The sequence below is a fragment of the Nicotiana tomentosiformis genome, chromosome 6 (assembly GCF_000390325.3).
Source record: "Nicotiana tomentosiformis chromosome 6, ASM39032v3, whole genome shotgun sequence".
Classification (NCBI taxonomy): Eukaryota; Viridiplantae; Streptophyta; class Magnoliopsida; order Solanales; family Solanaceae; genus Nicotiana; species Nicotiana tomentosiformis.
The window spans coordinates 107,011,817-107,033,718 of NC_090817.1; the positions used below are offsets into that span (position 1 = coordinate 107,011,817).

The 21,902-nt window shown below is 32.7% G+C and overlaps 2 protein-coding genes across 3 annotated transcripts; both read left to right on the top strand.

The window, feature by feature from the left end:
* The first annotated feature begins 1,576 nt into the window (after positions 1–1,576).
* Positions 1,577–2,406, top strand: LOC104120200 (uncharacterized). The gene is made up of 2 exons (XM_009631930.1): positions 1,577–1,927; positions 2,041–2,406. The coding sequence occupies exons 1-2, from the start codon at positions 1,577–1,579 to the stop codon at positions 2,404–2,406; spliced, it is 717 nt and encodes a 238-aa protein (XP_009630225.1).
* A 6,605-nt stretch (positions 2,407–9,011) lies between these two features.
* On the top strand, positions 9,012–12,094 carry LOC104120196 (uncharacterized). Of its 2 annotated transcripts, none has more exons than XM_070177671.1 (2): positions 9,012–9,928; positions 11,304–11,735. In XM_070177671.1, the coding sequence occupies exons 1-2, from the start codon at positions 9,177–9,179 to the stop codon at positions 11,422–11,424; spliced, it is 873 nt and encodes a 290-aa protein (XP_070033772.1). In that variant the 5' UTR covers positions 9,012–9,176; the 3' UTR covers positions 11,425–11,735. The 2 variants fall into 2 exon arrangements, with proteins under 2 accessions (XP_070033772.1, XP_009630222.1); XM_009631927.4 differs by having other exon boundaries at positions 9,029–9,928; positions 11,672–12,094.
* The last annotated feature ends 9,808 nt before the right edge of the window (positions 12,095–21,902 follow it).

Consider the following 21,902-nt stretch of genomic DNA (forward strand, 5'->3'; position numbering starts at 1 on the left):
CTAGGTCTAGGGCTCCTCATGACAGTAGCATCATCCACAAAAGTCAGCTGGTTATTTTATTCCAATTCCCCTTCTTCAAGTTTTAGGACAACATATTTATTCGACACTTACACTTGTTTTTTTGTATCATCAAATGTTATAATTTCTTTCCCAATATTGTATTGTTCCTAGTGAGCAGTCTTCTTGACTCGATTATCTCGTACTTCTTTCCATTGTTCACCTATATTTCCTATAATTTTTTCACTTGTAAGAATCATCACATGTCTTTTGTTCTTGCTTGTCTCTTGCTCCTTGTTATTAACAACCTTCTTGCCACTGCCCTTATTTTCCATTAACTCTGGATGAAGACGCCAACACTTAAACTTATCATGCCCTTATAACTTGCATGTCTTATAATACTTGGGGTAAGAAATCATAATTAATCTTCACCTATTCAGTTCGAATTTCAACAGTGACTTCATTCTCAATGTCCATACACACTTTCTTTGGTAAGTCTGATAACAGATCGATAAGAACCTTTACCCTTACACAACTTGGTCGAGTCTTATTAATAGTAGACATATCAAGATGTAATGGCTTCCCACAGCTGAAGCTAAAGAGAATAAACATTCTTTAACAAAGAAAGTAGGTAGCAAATTTGGGAAAGAAATCCATGCCATGACCTTTGGTGTTTCTTCCCCAACCTTAAATATTGCTTCATAAATTAATGTTCTCAACTGATATTCATATGCATCTCTAGATTTCACGTAGTACACACTTTTTGATGTAAAATTTATGAAATCTTCCCCTAAAGTAAATCGCATCAGTATATGCCTATCCCTAAGAAGACCAACATTATATTCACCTTTAATTCCACATTGTGCCGGGATAATTCTACGTAGTTCCTGAATCTCAGGCCAACCATAAGAGAACTTACATACCACTGCATAATGTAAGCCTTCAATTACATTCATACATTCCACTTTAGCTTCTGAGAATTTCACCATCGGCTGACCATTCACAAAAGTAGCACGTCGAAGAGGTACTGGGTCAACATTATTGCTCGAACTGGTGTTTGCACATATTGGAGAGTTTGTCGCGACTGGTTTCAAGATATTTGAATAATCTAAAGGCTTGGGTTAGTTTGTATTGGTGTTAGGAATAGGGAGGGGTTTTTAGAAGGCAGACCAGCCATTGAAGAAGGCTAGCCGCTAGCCGGAATAGCCATGGCAATGCTCATGATAGAGAATCGCCTCAGTTGTTTAAGGCGGCTAGGGTTTTACGGTATTCTTCGGTTCTGAATGAGTTTTTGGATGCTTTATTATTTGCTTAACCAGGTAAAGTTTTTCCACTAGCATATGCTGTTGTCGATTCTGAAAATGATGCTTCGTGGGAATGATTTTTTGAAATGTTTAGACATGCTTTTGGGGAAAGGGAAAGGATGTGCATCATATCTGATCATCATGCAAGCATATTGAGGGATGCTTCGATTGTGTATCCAGAGGTATCTCACTGTGTATGCATCTTCCATCTTTGGAATAACATAAAGAAGCAGTTTAAGAAGAACCATGACTGACTGAGGGAAGTATTTTTTGCAATGGCCAGAGCATACAAAATTGAAGATTTTAATCACCTCATGCAAGATATGGACAACATTGATAAGAGGGTAAGGGGTTACTTGTTCCAAGTTGGTTATGAAAAGTGGTCCATAACATATTCCACTGTTAATAGATCCATGGTGATGACTTCAAATATTGCCGATTCACTCAATACAAGAAACAGAGAGGCAAGAGAGCTACCAATCATGAGTTTGCTAGATTACATGATGAATTTGGTTATGGAATGGAATAACACAAATAGAATGACTGCAATGAGTACATTTACTGGCCTAGGAAAAAATTATAACGAAATACTGAAGGAAAGTAGCAGTTTGTCGGAGAAGATGACGGTAAATATTCTTTTATCATGTCTTACTTCATACGCCTGAATAACATACTTTGACAAAAATGTATTAATACTTGTCATATCCCTGTTTTACTAATGATATCTATTTAAATTTAGGTGAGTCCTTCAACCGATTATGTATATGTAGTAATGGATGCTGAACAAAGGCTGAACATAGTCTGCATGCAAAAAAGAGAATGCTCGTGCAAACGATTTCAAGTGGATGAGATTCCTTGTCCACATGCTATGGCAGTATTGGACTACACACACGTAGAAGCACCCAAATATTGTTTTGCCTATTACACCAAAGAATACTTCAAGAAGACATGTGAAGTGCCAGTTAATCCACTTCCAGATGAAACTACATGGAACCTTCCAACAGAAGTGTTAGATAATGTGGTCCTACCACCGATAGTGAAGGGCAAATCAGGAAGACCGACGAAGTCGCGATGCAAGGGACTTTATGAATATTTGTATACATAAACAGTTACATATGGACTGTGTGGAAACAAAGACACTATAAAAGAACATACAGGAATGCTTGAGACAACTAGTAGATGTTACTACACTAATTTAGTATTTTGTAATTATTTTCCTTGTGAATGTTACAATTAGAATATTGGAAAAATAATGAGATTTGCAATCAGATTCTCTCTGATGTATGAATAAAGATACTACTTTTTGTCGTAATGAAAGTATTGGTAGAAGTTTTATTCCAAATAGTATTATGGATGTCACTATACAAAACAATATACAAAATAGATGTCAATATACAAAAAGGACTGTCACCATACAGTTTATATACAATAGACTGTCACTATACAAAAAATATACAAAATAAACTGTCGCTATACAAAACAATATACAAAATGGATGTCACTATACAAAATATATACAAAAAATGACTGTCACTATAAAAAAAAATACAAAATATAATTTGTATATTTATACAAAAAAAGAATCGACCGTCACTATTGTATAAATAATTTACATACAATAATCTGTTACTATACAAAAATTATACAAAATAGATGCCATTATACAAAATATATACAAAAAATACTGTTACTATACAAAATTATACAAAATAGATGTTGCTATACAAAATATATACAAAATAGATGTTACTATACAAAAATTATACAAAATAGACTGTCGCTATACAATTTATATACAGTTTAGCTGCCCCAAAAACTTCATTCACAAAACTTCCTATAACAAGTTAGCAACACCAGCTAAATTTGCAAAACCTGTCGAAACAGATTAAAACTGTATAAATTACAAAACTAAAACTGTAGAAAAGTCAAAACTACGCAAAATCTGAAACTTACAAAATTTCACTATTAACTGAAAACAAACAAGTCACAATTAAAAGTAATATTCAACATTAGAATTTCAAACATATTGTTCAAAAATATCCCAAACAAAAAGCATAAAACGTGATATAAGTATGCAACTGTATCCAATCATAAGACAATATCAGAACCAAACTACCTTATCTTAAAACTACGTGTGAATTTTCAGCTAAACTATCACAAACTACTTCATCTTACCCTTCAACTTGCCCTTTTTCTTGATATCCTTCAAAGTGTCGTCATCACCAACGACATACGACTTGCCCTTTTTCTTGATATCCTTAAAAGTCTCGTCATCACCAACGACATGCGTCTTGCCCTTTTTCTTGTTATCCTTCAAAGCCTTGTCATCACCAACGGCATGCGACTTGCCCTTTTTCTTGTTATCCTTTTTTGTCAGATCCTTCAATCTACCAGTAGACTCATCATCAGTAACTACATGTGCTCTTTATTTCTTCACTCCATAATCTCATAGTAATATACCATTTCGGTTCCGTATCCCATCAATATCAATAGCTTTAGGAATACTGCTCCCTGGAATAATGTACTCATCAAATGCAACAACATAAACACCACAGTCACTACATACAAGGTCGCACATAAACGTTGAATAAATTAGTATAATATCCAAATAGGAATTCATATATAAAAATGAATAAGAATCAGAAATATTCAATAATAATTTACGTGTTATCTTGCGTTGGCAACCCATCAACGACATGAATCTCAAAAGGATCAATAGAGGGAATTCCCATAGGATTCTCCTTTGTGTCCCAAAACCCAATACGATGAAGAAAATATGGGAGCAACACTGAGTATGGCTCAATTGATCTTCGAACTGCACTATTATGCCGTGCGCCACTCATGGAATCGTATACATAAATGCGCAGATCTTTGAATGAGAGTCTCGCCAATATCCAGTGCCACTTATCAGACATATCTATAGGGAAAATGACTTCATCAACAGTACATCAAGGAACATTACAACTTAAAAAATACCCAAGTATATACTCAGCAATTGGATATGTTTCAGTAATCAAATTCATGTCTCTGTTTTTCTCCAAAAACTCATTGTACAAATTCAAAATCAAGCAGTTAAACCAACAGTCGGTAGTTGTGAATCTTACTGGAACATCAACACCGTACTTTCCTTTCTTTCTCAAATAGTAAAAAATAACATCGATATGATGAAATATGAAGAATAAACACACACAGTCAGAAATTATATTATGAGAAAACTAAAATGTATATTTTATGTATAAACCGATTATACATTTTACAGAAGATACTGTAAATATACATAAAAGATACTCTTCCAAGTTGATACTATGTTTTCTATTGCTATTATTGTTCTAGTCCTTTTTTCTGCTTACTATCCAAGGGTTACCGAGTCTCATTTCTCATTTTATTACAGATAGAATCTATATGTAATTACAACATAGATAAAAGAAAAGAAATGCCATTTATGCTAACATAATTAACATCAATATGCTGAAAATATGAAGAACCATTATAATGTTGACTTACTTAATCACACAGGGGTAGGCCGGGATATGCAAATGTGAAGAACCATTTTTTTCTCCAATATCATCAACTCCAAATTCAAAGATTTTATTTATTAGCTTATTGTTAATCTCTATATAAACACCGTCACTGATGAATCACGATAAAAAGATATGGTTCATAATACGAAACACGAAAATAAACAAGGAAAAAAAAGAAAAAGTAAAAACTGAAACATAAAATTTACGATGCATTAGTCCTTAAGCCTCTATTGATAAAAGTGTTCCACTTATACAATATTCTGAAATCAACAGGATTGTTAGCATTTTTCTGAAAAGGATACTTTATAGTGAAGATGAACTTATTTGGCATATTTGTCAAGATGAGCTTCTTTGACTTAGTTGGCTTATTTTGAGCAACTTGGATGGTGCCACCAGAGTCAAATGTGTTCCTGAATGGTGACTTCATGACCCATGTTGGTTTCCTTTCTTTAGGGATCATTTCAGGTGTGTCATGATCAACAACAACTATACGATATTTCTGCATAGTAGCAAATTGTTTCTCCACTCCTAAATAATCATCATGTACAATATTTTGATCGAAATACTTTTGGGTGATTGCAGTTATTTGAGCCTCAACATCACTAGTCCAACCATTATCCTCACCAACTTCCTCACAACTATTTTTACCAACAACTTGTACAGAATCCTCTACCAAACCCCCCATATTAGTAGTATTTTTCTTAACTTCTGCAATATTAACTACACTATCACCGTCTACATTATTTTTGTCACAAAACTTCTGGGTGATTGCAGTGATTTCAGGCTCGACATCCTCAATCCAGGCTTCGTCATCACCAACTCCTTCACTACTTTTACCAGCTTCTATAGAATCCTTCACCACACCCTCCATAATATCAACAATTTGATCTAGACTTACTTCAGTGCCATCATTTTTCTTTACAACTTCCTCACTACCAATATTTTCCTCCATAACTTCCTCACTACCAAAATTATTCTCTATCACTTCCTTATCGCCAAAATAATCATTATGAATATCACCACTATCATGATGGTCATGGCTATCATGATGGTCGTCATATTTTTTATCACCCTGTTTAGGAAAAATATACAAAAGTTGTAAAAATTATAATAATAGGTAAAAATAACAAATAAGCATAGTCATAAGAATACATTTGAAGCACCGCGTTCACCTAAAGCTTTAAAAACCTTTTCAAATGATGAAATCACTAACTGCTCCAAAGACGAAACCTTGTCGTTTACCTATAAAAGAAAAAGTGAAACCGAATATCAATTAAGTTGTCAGAACTGCTCAAAGCTAAAATAGAATTGTACCTTGTTGATTTCACTTCTCAGAAGTTTCAGTTCATTCTCGCTTGAACTCAAGTTACTGGGTTGTGGATCCGGATTCTCATTGTTTATAGGTTATGATTCCAGTTTATTTTTGGGGTGCTTCTTAGCATTTGTTTTAGGTCGAGTGTTGAAATCATCAACATCATCTCTTGGATTAACTTCAGCCATGACTCCAGATTCGATATACATCTCATTTTTATCTTAATACACCAGGATAAAATCATGCAATTCAAGCCTTGTTTGTTCAACATTTGTTGGGGCAATGTTACCAAACACCAACTACAAATAAAAAAAAAATTTAGCAATCATAAAATTTTAAAATAACAAAAGGCAACCAATATATTACTTGTAGAATCTACACATCATACATTTAATTGATATTATATATATTAAAGGTATAAAATATGTATCAGAAATGTTAATTTATGTATCAGAAATATAGAATTTATGTATCAGAAGTAAATTCATATGTATTGCTACACAATGTTGTAAACTAAACAAAAATATTTTTTACCTGCTCCCGACTTAAAAGAAAAAATTCTTTTCTCAACCTCTTGAAGGTCACCTTCTTCTTTACAGTCTAGTTTAGTATGCGTGGCACAAAATCTCCAATCCGGTAAGCGAGGTTTTTGTGAGTATAGGGGCAGCATTCATAAAACCAACACTGGAATGCCAAAGGCAAACCACCATATCGGTACATCTCTCTCCTACTATGAATCTTATCTTTCATTGACTCCAACGTAGCATTGCAAAGCACTTATTCCCAAGGGAAAGTCTCAAAATCACCAGATTTAACCAACCGAAAATCATTCTTTGTTATGAAATCATCATTCGTAATAGAAAATAGGAAACTGCGAAAGAAATACAATACTGCAATCTTTAATACGCCCTCATCAGATTTTCACATCTTTTTTAAGAAACAGTCAGTTAATAATTTCTTAGACACTTTCGACATGCTTGGAAAGTATAATCCCATCAACCAACTCGACTATACATATTCATAATCCTTATTGGGATCACCATTACACTTTTAACCTGTGATAATACAAAACTCTGCAAGTCCAAAGCGCAACTTTGTGCTATTCACTTTAATCCATAATTCATCTTTAGGTGACACCACTTCCCTAAGCAATAGTGAATGGATAAGTTGGTTCTGTATAAAAAAATTCGGGCAAGTTCACAAAATAACCAAAACATGTTCTTCTAAACATCTCAATCTGTTGATCATCCAAAGTATCTTTCAAATGTTTCACTATACTGCAATTTGTATGCACATTGATACGAGTACTATAATGATCACCCAAAGGAACATAGTAATCCCAAAGCTGCAGACAATACAAAAATATAAATATATATAAGCTTCATAACAACCACAAATATACACTTTAAACATTACTTATATACCATGTGGATAGATGATACATTTTATATACAAATTGCACATTACTTATTGACTTGATACAAATTATATACAAAATGAAAAATGATACAAATTATATACAAAATGAAAAAAGAATGATACATTTTATATACAAATCTGGAACATAACTGCTATATTGGATAAATTTTCTGCATACTAAAATAAATTAAGCGCACACAAGTCAGAGTTATATCATTAGAAAATACCTTCAAATCAGATGAGATAAAACATTTTTTATCAACGTGAACTTTTCTCTTTTTTGATGGAATATCGTCCCCATCCCTTTTAGCCTTTCTTTTAGAACCTTTACCCTTATCCCTCCCAACATCCTTTCCCATCATTTTAATCTTTCTTTTTGAACTTGTGCCTTTTTTAACAATTACACGCTAAGCAGTTTGTGACCTCGTTACTTTATCGCTGGGAGTCCCGCTATGTGAACGAGTCCTTCTATCAACAAGGGTGCTTTGCATTCCTTCAATAGGGGTATTTTGCATTCCTACTGAAACTAAGATTATATTTCACTAATTTATCAACTAATTTCATAGAATTTGGAGATGCCCTCAACTTTATATTTTTCTTCAAAGACTTCTTTTCCTCTATTATAGACTTGAATATGAATAAAAATCCGAAAACCTCCTAAAATTTTGACTTACATGGAGAGCAAGAGTAAAAATGGAAAAGCTGTATTTAAGAAGAAACCAATGTTTCGAGAGAATCGAGTGCAATAGGAAAAAACGTGAGTTAAAAGGCGTGGGTGGATCAGTATATTATGAATTATTTATGGGCTATTACATGCATTATGTTTGGGCCGAAGAGACATTTCGAATTCATGGAGAAAAATATGGGCTATTAAAATTTTAAGGAACGAGGTTAGCTTTCTCAATATTTTTTTTTTAGAGATAGCTTAATCCATTAAGCAAAGAAGAGGCGTATTACTTTAAACTAATTATATTTTGACATATTAAGCAATGATTTCTCCATTAGAAAGATACGTTGTGAGACCACTACGACAAGAGACAAGAGATTCTTTAAATGCCATAGAAAAAAAGGAGACTAAAGCCATAATTAATTCCACAATGCAAGACAAAAACGAGGAAATTCAGGAGGTAAGGAGGCCCTACACCCAACCATCTTGAAAGCCATTACATTCTCATCCCCTCTCAATCAAATGCAGCAGTACATTTACTCCTGCACAATGTACAACACTAACAAAGCTTAATTTTTCTAGCATGATATTTTCGCTGTAAGAGAATATCATATATTTCGAGCAATATGTGGTTCATATTATTGTTGATTTGCTTTCGAGCTCATACTTTACTTTATTTGGACAACTTTACATTGAGGGTACTAATTTTCAACCTCTTTCTCTCTCCTCAATTTTTTAAATCCATTTTTTCTTTGTTAAAGTAAGGACCTAACATTACAAACAAAAGATTGAGACACACACCAAGCTTTGTTGTTATTAAAAGGAAAGTGACAAATGGACCAAACACACATCAATGACACATACCTTCCTCTCCTTCATACATACACTTTCATGATTTTTCCACTTCTTCCTATCTTCATTCTTTCTCTCCACTTCATTTCCTCCTTCTAATAGTCATGTTTGATCCAAGAAAACAAACACTCAATGACAGTTGGGAGCCTCTAAATTTTGGTTTCCAAGTATCAAAAAAGCATGGGAATTGGACTAAAAATGATGGCGGAGAAGGGATTCAATTCAAAGTTCAAGAAATGGAAGAACATGAAGATGGTGGTGTTGAATCTGGTGCTTCTTCACCACCCTTATGGCAAAATAGTCCTCCAATAAGTCCAGTTAAACATAGTATAAATTATCGGTCACTTTCGCCGAGTTCTAGAGCTCAAGCCATAGCTAGAGGCCAATGGGAACTAATGGAAATGGTTAAGAACATGCCTGAATCTTGTTATGAGCTTTCTTTAAAGGATCTTGTTGAGCAGCCCACTACAGCCACTCAAGTAAATTGCTTAATCAATAAGGAGAAAAACCAAGTTGTGCAGCATAGGGTCAAGATAAGGAAGAATGATCAAATTAAGAAAGCCAAGATGATGAGAAGTAATAGTATTGACAATGGAGGGCTATTTCTCAAGATGGTTTCTCCTGTTCCTTTGAGATCAAAGAGGAAAAAGAAGAATTCAGCAAATACAACTAATAAAGTTTCTCCTAAACCTGAAGAGTCTGAAAACTCTTCAAAAAGTTTGGAAAAAGACTGGTGGAAGAAGAGATTTTCTAGTTCAAGTGAGAGTGGTAGTAGCAGGACAAACAGCAGCAGAAATAGAAGCAGTGGCAGCAGTTCTAGCAGCAGCACTAACAGCAGAAACAACAGCAGCAACAGGTATATATCTTCATTACTTAATTTTTCTACTCAAACAAACTGGATATTTCTTGATATTACTAAGGGGATCCAAACATGGGTTCGCAGGTTCAGTAGAACTCAATGCTAAGGTCAATTTTTGTATATATTTGTGAAAATAAGTATAGATAGAATTAAATATATACTTCAAAACTCGTTCTCTCAACTTATAATCCATAATATCTAAAGTTTGAATCTGCCGCTGCTTGAAAATTTTAATACTAGTTCTATCACAGACGATGAATTTGCTAAAATGACTTGGGATGTATAAAGGCGGACCGAGGATTTGGAAGTTTATGGGCTCAAAATGCCACTAAAGTCTAAACCCATTGACTATTAGAGTTACTGGTTCGAAATTTTGATATTTGTACATCTTTAGGAGTAAAATTTTCAATATATATACAGAAACCGAGCCAAAAACTAATGGGTTCGGTCAAACCGGTACTTACATGCTACCTCCGCCCCTGGTCCCCTAATCTTAGGAGTGTTCCTGCCATAGGTTTATCCGAGTTTAAAGATCAAAGAGAAAGTTTAAAGTAGATTATATTCAATACACTTGACATTCTCTTGAACTTATTCTCTGGTCACTACTTGGATGATTATGGGCAGGGGGGCCACAGGCTCAAGCAATAGCTTTGGGCCTCAAAATTTCAGAGGCCCTAAAATTTGGTTTTATTTTTATTTTCTATCCGTATTTGGTTTTTCACGACCACGAATAATTTGAATTCACTCTGCATAAGGCTTAATTAAAGTGAAAGCGCACGCTAATAAGATATCATTCATAGGGCTCGAACCTGAAATATCTAATTAAGGTAGGTTAGATCATATCCATCCCGGCATAATCCTTGGAAGTAGAGTCCAACTTTTACCAATAATAGATTTATGAGTAAACTTTTTAAAAAATATATTGATTATTTCAAAGTAGAAAAGGAAAATATTTTATAAAAAAAGTAAAAATAACTTTTAGTTTGTTATTAATATAACCATTTGCGCAAAAATTAGAGAAGAGAATCACTCCCCCTAAACTCCTACCTAAATATAAGATTTTGGGTTATTTACATTTTACTATTGACATTATTAATGAAATACCTACATTATTCTTCTCCTTTTCACATTTGTCACTAGAAAATGTGTAATAAACTTCTAGGGTCTCTTTTATTTTCAATATCATATTTTCAACTTCTTGAACATGGTTTTATTTTCTATGATCAAAAAATATCTTAGGAGAGATTAAATGGGCTATAAAGAAATTATTAATAACTTTACATCTCAAAAAGCTAGAAAAAATATACTTCAAATATATATATATACATATACATTGTTTCAAAAAAGGCTTCCTATTACATTTTTGCTTTAGGTCTCCAATCTTGTTGAGCCGCTCCTGGGAAATCCTGCTTCCATGCAGAACAGAACAGAAACAGAACAAGGAATGGAACCGTTTAGATCCAAGAAAACCAGTTTTGTGTGTTTGTCTCTAATGGAAAGCGTTAGTCGATTTTACTTTATTTAAAACATGATCATATTTCATTTGATCATTGTTAGAAGCTTTGCAAAGTATGTAGATTGCATTAAAAGAGAAGTAGTAGTTGTTAAGAATTAAGATACTGGATCACTGATCAGATTATGTTTGTTTTAGCATTTATTATTATTGTGACAGTAAAGAAACACCTGTCCGTCCACCCACCCACTTAAAATAAGACATGTTTGTTTTTGTATATAATGCAGGAAAAGGAAAGGATTTTTAAGCAGTTGTTGGTCAAGGTTATGCTTCAGTAAAAGCATATCGGCAGGATGAGAATAAGAAGTGATTGGTGATGCCACCTACACATAATACGTTTAAGTCTTTGTAGAACCTTATAATAATGTGATGTATAGTTTTGTGGTAGATCACTATATATAACAATATATAGTTTTAAGCACGGTAAACTTGTTTTCGTGTAACCTATAAGTCACAGGTTCGAGCCGTGAAAGCAACTACTAGTGCTTGTATTAGGGTAAATTATCTACATCACACATTTGGAGTACGGCCCTTCTCCGAACCATGTGTGAATACAGGATACCCTGTGCATCCACTGCTTTTTTATATAGCTCTAAGGAGATCTTTGAGCTATATTCTTGGAAAGTTATTCCCCTAAAATTGCTCTTTCATTTGCTTTCTTAATATTTATTTGTTAGAGCAACATTGAAATTTGAGATGTCAATATTGCAATACACTAAAATAAATTTACTATAAGAATCGTGTAATATTAAAACCGAGCAAGTTGAGTCATGATGTAGATATCATATATGGAATACCAAATTGTTTAACAAAATTAAAAGGTCAGACAAATTATAGTAGTTTTAGGTCAATTTGTTCTAACTCAACAAACTACTTTTTTTTTTCAAACTCTTTATTGAGTTACGTAACCATAATCATCATGTACTCTATTTTGTGGTAGTTGGCTAGTCATGCTTAGAGTACAAATTCATTGTTCATAAATCATTCGACTGGACTCCAATGTCAATTTTCTTTAGGTTTAGATGAATATAATTTGTTTTTTGTGTCGCAACTCTAAATGATAAGTCTGTCCTTCACTCCTTCGCAGAGGATCACTTAACTTGCCCTTTTATTAAATCTATCATTTGAAATGCGTGTCAAATTAAGAATTAATTTGTATGTAACTTATTAAACAAAGTATCTGTAACTTGCCCTTCCATTAATTTGATCTATTCCTCAATCTGTACATTGATGATATATACTAGTAGCATTTAATTTTTTACTTGAATCCCGATTCCACTTTTGACTATTTAAATGACGGGTCATAATTGATTAGAATTAGTTATTGTCTACATCTATCCTAATGCTTTTTTTTCCCTTTTTGGTTCTAGTATATAATATGGATATTAACACGATTTTTTCATGACCCGTTTTTTACCTATATTAATATGAGTACGTTGGATTATGACCTCTTTTTCAACATACTTAAATTCAATTCAATACCTCTGTTTTTACTATCACTAAGAGCCCGTTTGACCAAGCTGTCAAAATCTGTTTATTTTGGAAAGTATTTTTTTTTCCAGAAGTATTTTGTTGTAGAAGTACTTTTGAAAAAAAACTATTTGTGTTTGGCCAATTCATTTAAGAAGTATTTTTTGTAACATTTGGTAAACAAATTGTGTTTGGCCAATCTTTTTAAAAAGTACTTTTGAGCGCCAAATTACCAAAAAGGATAGTACCAAAGTCTTATAATACTTTTAAATAGAAAAATAAACTTAAATATTTATTGTATTATTTTATTTTATTTAATTAAAATATAAAATATAAAATAAACAAACATATTACAAATTTAAATCAATTTTACATATATAGTTATACCAAAGCATATGATATTATCTAGTATAATTACTTTTTGTTATATGATGATTTGAATAACTAAAATACATCATTCAGTATAAATTAGAAGTCTATCCGCAAATTACTATATATTGATAATCTATCATGAAATAATAAGTAAAGTCACTCATACATGATAATATTTCTCAACAATTTCACCTCTACTTCTATCACACAACGCCTCTATATTAGTAGAAGACTTGCCTCGCATTACGAAAGGAATATCAGAAGGCTCATCTCCTTCATCAATCTCTGCAATAATGTCTTCATTAACATAATAGTTGAATTTTTTATCGGTAGAAGAATGTCGTCGGATGAAATTATGTATAGCCATGGTAGTTGTAACTTGATAATTCTGAGTGTCAAAATTGAAAGATGGCATTGAGCATAAAATAGAAATAATTTTAAATATATAAAATAAATCACAAAATAAATAGTTAAGTATGTTTAAAATAATTTAAAGAAGGATGTAGATAATTTGCTTTAGTGTGAAAAAAGAAGAGGATAATTTGAAAAGTTACAAGACATTACACAAAGAAAAAAAAATCAAAAATAATAAAAGTCAATAAAGAATTTGGAAAGTTACAATATGATTCATATATATAATATCGTTAATTTTAATAGAATGGTAAAAACTAGAAACAAAAATAAAAAGAAAAAACTTAAATTAGTAAGGGATAATTTGAAAAATATAAATTTATGGTGAGGATAGTTTTGTCATGAATAAATTAATTTTCTACTTCTGCTTCTGCATCTTGGAAGAAGCTAGAATTTTCTGCTTCTTCTGCTGGCCAAAAGTTTTCTCTGTATTGGCCAAAGAACTCAAATTTTTTAAAAAGTAATTATTTTGGGGAATAAAAGTACTTTTGGCCTCCGGCTTAGACCAAACAGGCTCTAAGTAAGGCTACATTAGTGAAACCGTGATAACAAAGTTAACCAAGCAAGCCGTGACAACGACGAAGATTAAGATTTAGTGCAACTCCATTGTTGCATTATCTATATCTATATCTATACTATATTAAAAGCACGAAAGCCCTTAGCGAAATATCGTTCGTCTTTTTTGCCCTTTAAAGATAGATTTCACACTAGACAAAATAGTAATTTAATTATTTCCTAATAGTTAGGTCTTTTTATTTTCCTAATATTTAGGACTTTGAAATAAACTAATATATATATATATAATTGAGGGAATAGTAGAGCATGTGGCACGTTTGGTAGATGAGAATTGCTATTTATCTTTTTTCCAGATTTTTTGCTTTTTCCCTTTATTTTTTCCCATTTATGCTTTTAAAATCCTCCACTTTCTAAAAGAGTGGAACCGTTTCAGTAATTAATAAATTAATAAATTAAAGTAACGGTGCAATCTGAAATAATGCCTGTTAAGTAGTGGGAAGTTACAACAATGGCAATTAAAGTACAATCAATCTTTCGCTACTTTTTCTCTTCACAATCAATCTTTTACCATTTTCCTCTTCATATAACTCAGTACAAACTAAGATAACACATACATCCAATCCAACAAAGAAAAATTCAGAATATTGAACATGCAAGAGAAACCATTGTTCTACGGTTTGGGAGTTAAAGTTCAATCGTCCAACAAAAGAGGAGAGATCGTGATGATCAATAGTAATAGAAATACAGTTCTTTCTACATCCATTAATGGCCAACAGGAGAGGAACTCAAACATATTTCTAGAGAACAAGAAGCTTCCCTAGCCTGTAAGCATGGAAAAGTATTGGAGCTTTCGCAGACGGAACATAGAGAGCACGGTTTGACAAAAATGAGTTTGGAAAAACAGGTGCTTGATTTTTCTTTTAGACTTTCTTATTGATGTATTAGTAGAGTTCTTGATCCTTTTGATGACACATACTGTTACTTCCGTGAAAAAATTAACAAAGACTGTAGTCTCTTTATTAAATTTATAGAAAAGGAGTGGTGGACATTTCAAAATGGCATGATATTTTTAAAACGAGAGAAAGAAGATGATTTTAGAATCTTACATAAAATTAGGAAGAGAAATAGGGGGATTCATCTATTGATTAAATGGTATTGATGGGAGGAGAAGAAAAGAAAAGAAAAGAAATGTAAGGTAACAAAATTTTGTACAAAGAAAGAAAGGAAAAGGAAATAAGGAGGAAAAAAAAGAATAAAAAGAAAATAAGGAAAGAGAAAAAACGAAAGAGGAGGAGCAAGAAATGTAAGGTAATTGATTCCGTCTTTTTTATGGCTTTTGCAAATCTTGGAATTAAATTTTCCACTTGTTGTCTTCTTCTAATTTTATGTTTCCTTTGAAGTATATGAAAAATTATAATCCTAAATTATCTTGCAAATTTTATGCTCATACGTAGTAGTCCTAAAAGAGGTGACTTGGCACCCGTCTCCCAATCACATTCACCAATTCTATTTGGTGATACATGATGGGGATGAGTTATACTCGCACGTTCTTTTTAATTGCAAGACCTTATTCTGCCAACTAGGAACTGTCACGATCCGAAATCTAATCTGTCATGATTATGCCAATATCAATACTAGGCAAGCCGACAACATCAATAACCCACAATTTTTTTTAAATACGGAAAACATAATATTTAATTTTTAGAGAAAATCCAACAAATACTGGATATAAGTACACTCCCAAAATCTGGTGTTACTGAGTACATGAGTATCTATACATCACAAGTCTGGAAAACACGGTCTATAATAGTCTGAAACCAAATACAGTAAACAAGAAGATAGGGAAGGAGAGACAAGGTCTGTGAAAACACGGTAGCGACCTCGGAATCTCCGAAAAATCTACTGTGCGAAGGAATCAACACCCACTGCGTCCGGGATCACCTGGATCTGCACACAAAGTGCAGGGTGTAGTATGAGTACAACCAACTCAGTAAGTAACAATAATAAATAAGAACTGAAAGTAGTGACGAGCTTCACAGTTAAGTCCAAATACGATAATTTTCAACATAAAAAGGGTAGGCATGCTCTCAAGTTCAACATTTAAAATTTCAAAGTAATTTCATATCAACTTCGACTGAAACAGAAAATAATGTCTTTCAAAAATTTCCAAAAAAGTGATATATGACAGTTGAAATACAGCAATAATGAAATCAATGCATCCTCTCCGAGTAACAGTCACTTAGTTCTCCCATTCACTCTAACCTCATAGCCACTCTTTCCTCACAGTCACTCATTCCTCTCAATCACTCACCACTCGGCACTCGCACTCAGTAGGAACCTGCGCTCACTGGGGGTGTGTACAGACTCCGGAGGGGCTTCTTCAGCCCAAGCGCTATAACAAGCCAATCATGGCATAAATTAATGAAATATGTTGCGGCGTGCAACCCGATCCCATAAATATCCTCATAATTAGGCCCTCGACCTCACTCAGTCATCAACCTCTCCAGTTTCTCGGGCTCTTAGAAATCATGATAAGCAGCCCAACAACAATGATATGGTGCATCAATAATGAATAAGAGAGACTAAGATGTAATATACGAGTAAAAATCGTGACTGAGTATGAAATAATAGTTTAGCAGATAATTCAACATGTACATGACCTTTGTGGGTCCCTACAGTGTCAACACATGGTTTAAACATGATTTATAGTTTGATTTCTCTAATACGTGAAAAATATACGGATTTCAACAGATTATTCAACTACACAGTTTCATGAAATTTACCAAGTCATAATTTCTACGGTGCACGCCTACACGCCCATCACCTAGCATGTGCGTAACCTCAAAACCAATCATATAATACATAATCCGGGGTTTCATACCCTCAGGAGCAAATTTAGAACTGTTACTTACCTCAAACCGTGAAATTCGTTATTCTGCAATGCCTTTGCCTCGCAAATCGGCCTCCAAATATCTCGAATCTAGCCACAAATAATTCGATTCAGTCAATACAAACTATAAGAATTAATTCCATATGAAAATACTAATTATCCAACAAAAACCAGAAATTGCACCCAAAAATCGTCCACGGGGCCTACATCTCGGAACCCGATAAAAGTTATAAAATAAGAAAGCCCATTCAACAATGAGTCCAACCATATAAATTTTACCAAATTCTGACATCAACTCGACCCTCAAATCTTCAAATTAAACCAAGAGCGTTTTCTAAATTTTCCAACTTAATTCACCGATTAAATGTTAAAAACAATCATGGATTCGGGTAATTTGACCAATACTGAGTTAAGAACACTTACCCCGTTGTTTTCCTTGAAAATCTCTCGAAAATTGCCTCTTCCCGAGCTCCAATTCGTCAAAAATGAAAAATTTCAAATCTTAAACATTCTGCCCAGGCCTTTCTTTTTCGCAAACGCGACACGTCCCTCGTGTTCGCGAAGCACATTTTTGTGCTGCCCGGATTTCCTCCTTCGTGAATACGAGCCTGGTCTCGTGAACGCGAAGACCAATTTTTCCCAGGCCGTCTTTCCCTTTCGCGAATGCGAGGCCTCGACCGCCTTACCCCTCGGCCCTTCGCGAACGCGAAGCTTTTCCCCTCGACCCTTCGCTAACGCGTGCCCCCGGTCGCCAACGCGAAGCACAAAATGGGCCATTCCAATTTTTCTCTTTGCGATTATTGAATTATTGTTGTTGATTTAAATTATTGTACGGGAGATCGGGTTACATGCCGCAATAGGTGAAATAAGGGAGGTGGTGGAATAAGGGAGGATATGCATATTGTGATATTGTCATTGTACGGTGGGATCGGGTTGCACTTCCCAACATGTGAAATAAGGGTGAATTGTTATGGTGAAATAAAGGTGAATTATGATATTGATATTACATGGTGGGATCGTGTTGCGCGCCGCAACATATTATGTTTATTGTTATGATATTGATATTTTACGGTGGGATCGGGTTGCACGCCGCAACAGGTGAAATAAGGGTGAATTGATATGGTGTAATAAGGATGACTTATGATATTGACATTATATGGTGCGAGACTCCCCTCGCGAACGCGATGAAGGAAATCGGATACAGGCATCAGAAAATTCTAGCAGCTGTTTAAGTCAAAATTTCGATTCGTGAACCATCTGAAACTCACCCGAGGCCCCCAGGACCTCAACCAAATACACCAACAAGTCCTAAAACATCATACGAACTTAGTCGAAATCTCAAATCACATTAAATAACGCAAAAATCACAAATCACACCCCAATTCAAGCTTAGCAAAAACTAACGAATTCCAACTTCTATATTCGATGCCGAAACCTATCAATTCAATTCCGATTGACCTCAAATTTTGCACACAAGTCATAAATGATATAACGGAGCTATGAAAAATTTCCGAACTGGATTCCGACTCCGATATCAAAAAGTCAACTCCCCGGTCAAACTCCCAAACTTAAATTTCTATTTTAGCCATTTCAAGCCTAATTTAACTACGGACTTCCAAATAATTTTCTGGATACGTTTCTTAGTCCAAAATCATCATACAAAGCTATTGAAATCATCAAAACTCTATTCCGGGGTCGTTTACACATAAGTCGACATCCGATCACTATTTTAACTTAAGCTTTAAATCTTAGAACTAAGTGTTTCCATTCATTCCAAAACCTCACCGGACCCGAACCAATTACCCCAGCGAGTCACATAACAACTGTAAAGCTTAAATTGAACAGTAAATGGGGGAACGGGGTTGTAATACTCAAAACGACCGGTCGAATCATTACAGAAACGTAAACATTGACCATGTCTATCGCGAGACAAATGGTGTAGCAAACTCCCTGCAAAGTATGGCATGCTCTTAGCTCCTTCTGAAGGCCAACATACATCTTATGTCTCCCCCGAACTTTAGTATCTGCTCTCAATATGGACGTACCATTCAGACTCTATTATAGCTCGAATGGTTCTCCTTTGGACTAATAATATACTTTAGCTTTTAATATCTCTTCATTAGAAAAAAAAAAAAAAAAAATTGTGACATTTCGATTTCATGGTGGAATTCTACTTGCTTCATTTGAATTATTTTCCTTATTTTCTCAATATGAATTGTATAATTGTTATCCTTCTTCTTTTTTGCATTCTTTTACAACATTAGCGTTGTATATTTTCGAGCACAAAAGAATGATATTTAGGTAATGTATAAGATATTATCAGCGAGCTACAATCCAAAATTTTCATGTACTCATGTGAGATTGGATATGCTGAGACTAGACAATATAAGCGAACTTTTTTGGACTACTTCCTGTAATTATATATATTTGAGTTTGAAATGTGTAAGGAAGTAAAAAATGAAAAAACGATGAAGAAGAAGAGGAAAAGGTAAAAGACGAAAAATGGTATAGTTTCACCTATATATATATATATTATTAAAATAAGGATCAATTATCTCCGAAAGATAATAAACCCCAATCACAATTATGTAAAATTATATGATAATGCTAAAATCAATTAAAACTTATATCTAATTTAGATTTGATGACTTATATGTATTTCTAATATTTAGACATTAGCAAAAGATTATTTGGATCATTTATGACAGCGCGAAGCGCGGACAAATTTACTAGTTATAGTTATAAAATATTTTCTTATTTGAACTATTTAGGAAAGTCCTAATATTTAAGAATTTAAATCAAGAAAGCTTTTATTTATGTAAATTCTTTCCTTGTTTGTATCGAATAAAATAAGTATAATTCTTCCATATAGATTAAATAATCCTAATTCCACTCAAAGAACGTTTGTACAAAATTAACTTTGTAATTATGAGTATGTTTCTTTCTCTAGATACAAACGAACCAAAACATTCTTATAAATTATGAAGCTTAAAATAAAATAACAAGCCAAATATTGTATTTATCGAAAACAACGAAGGTTTTGGCTTTGAAAATATTAGTTAGTGTTAGTTGGAAGAATTATTTTGAAAACTGACATTTTGGTTAGTTGTCATGTTTTGAATTTAAAAATAAATATTCTCAAAGGATAAAAAGTAATTGTTCATGTTCAAGAAAATTAACATAACAATAAATATAAGTATTTAAAATACCTAATAACCTAAAATTTTATAGAGAGAGTTATATAGAGTTAATTGTCACATAGTGAAAATTGATCTATATACCAACTTTTATACCTTTTGAAAAACTAATTTTTTCCTTCAATAAGTAAATCCACGTTTAAAATATTGTCTAACTTGTAGAACTAAACCTTAATTTAATTTTAACATGTATTTTATATTTTTACTGCTTCTAGAATAGTATTAGCATAGTCTTTTTGGAACCCATGAATTGCATATAATTTTATTACAATCACGGACGCTAGGTTCTTTACTAATTTGTTGAAAACAATTACTATATTTTTTCTTATTAATTAAAGTATATAGCATAATTTATATTTGCGAGAAAAAAGGCATATTTTGTCAGTTAGTTAAATTATTTGTCTTTTTTATAATCAACTTAAGAATATATAACTTTTCAAATAAATTTTACATAATAACTTAAATGCTCAAGGATTAATGTGTTCTTGCTAAAACTAAAAACGAAGGATGATAACTTATGAAATTAATGTAATCATATTATAAAAATTTTAAGTTGAATATATTGACTGACGTGATTGAGGGCTTATATGGGGTATAGTTTCTTTGCTTATTGTGTTAACTAGATAGGTTCAACAATTACTATTGTTAAGAACTTATATGTTTCTACAACATTTATTTTATCACTCAAACATAATTTTTAATAGAATATTTATGTAATATTTTAATAGTTTATACTCATCTAGATAGTGTTCACGCGCAATGGTTCTTATTTTTACCCTTTAATACTAACTTTCACGTTGGATAAAATAATAGTTTAAGTTATTTTTCTAAATTGTAGGAAATACCATTTAATTATTTTCCTAATATTTAGGAATAATCACTTAATTATTTTTCTAACTCTTAGGACTTTGATCTAAAAAATCATGTTATTTAATTGGAGTCCTTCATATATAAACTCTATTTAGATTTAAGGTATTGAATTCCAATCATTTCACGAGTATTTTTTTATATTGGGTTTACCGGTATTTTTTTGTTATAAAAATTTAGGTTTAGTAGTCCTTATTTTCCTTTTCTTTGTGTATGTGTCCTTATTTCCTCCTCCTCCTCCTCCCCCCCCCCCCCCCCCAAATTTTAGGAGTACTTTTTAAAGATTTACGAGTATTTCTTTTAAATAATAAAATGGTCATTGAATTATTTTTCTCATAATTAGAATTTTAATATATATCCACTAAACTTTTGTTATTAAATATACTTGGGAGTAAGAATAAATATCTAGCAATCACAAACATAGTAATCTCAATCAATTCTAATTTTTTTTAAATTGAAGTACCGAGCTTAAATAAGAAAATATTTTAATTTTAAGAAAATAAAAGAAAGAGAAGTGTTGGTGATATTCAAACACTAATGATTGTACTAACATAAAAGTCCAAAAGTAATGTCATAGCGATTTTTTATTACACTGAATGTAGAATTCTTATTGGATAAAAATTATAATTACAGTTTTATATTTTAAACTTTGGATGAGCTAATATTAATATTTCAATCAACAAAAAAAAAAATTCTCTTTAGCGTTAAGAACAGTCCTAATTAACCAAAAAGTCT

What these genes read in the sequence shown, in the direction of transcription:
- LOC104120200 (XM_009631930.1), top strand. Translation starts at nt 1,577, where the DNA reads ATGGCCAGAGCATACAAAATTGAAGATTTTAATCACCTCATGCAAGAT. An exon ending in GTTTGTCGGAGAAGATGACG is followed by an intron (nt 1,928 to 2,040) that starts GTAAATATTCTT and finishes ATTTAAATTTAG; the next exon opens with GTGAGTCCTTCAACCGATTA.
- LOC104120196 (XM_070177671.1), top strand. Translation starts at nt 9,177, where the DNA reads ATGTTTGATCCAAGAAAACAAACACTCAATGACAGTTGGGAGCCTCTA. An exon ending in AGAAACAACAGCAGCAACAG is followed by an intron (nt 9,929 to 11,303) that starts GTATATATCTTC and finishes TTTTTGCTTTAG; the next exon opens with GTCTCCAATCTTGTTGAGCC.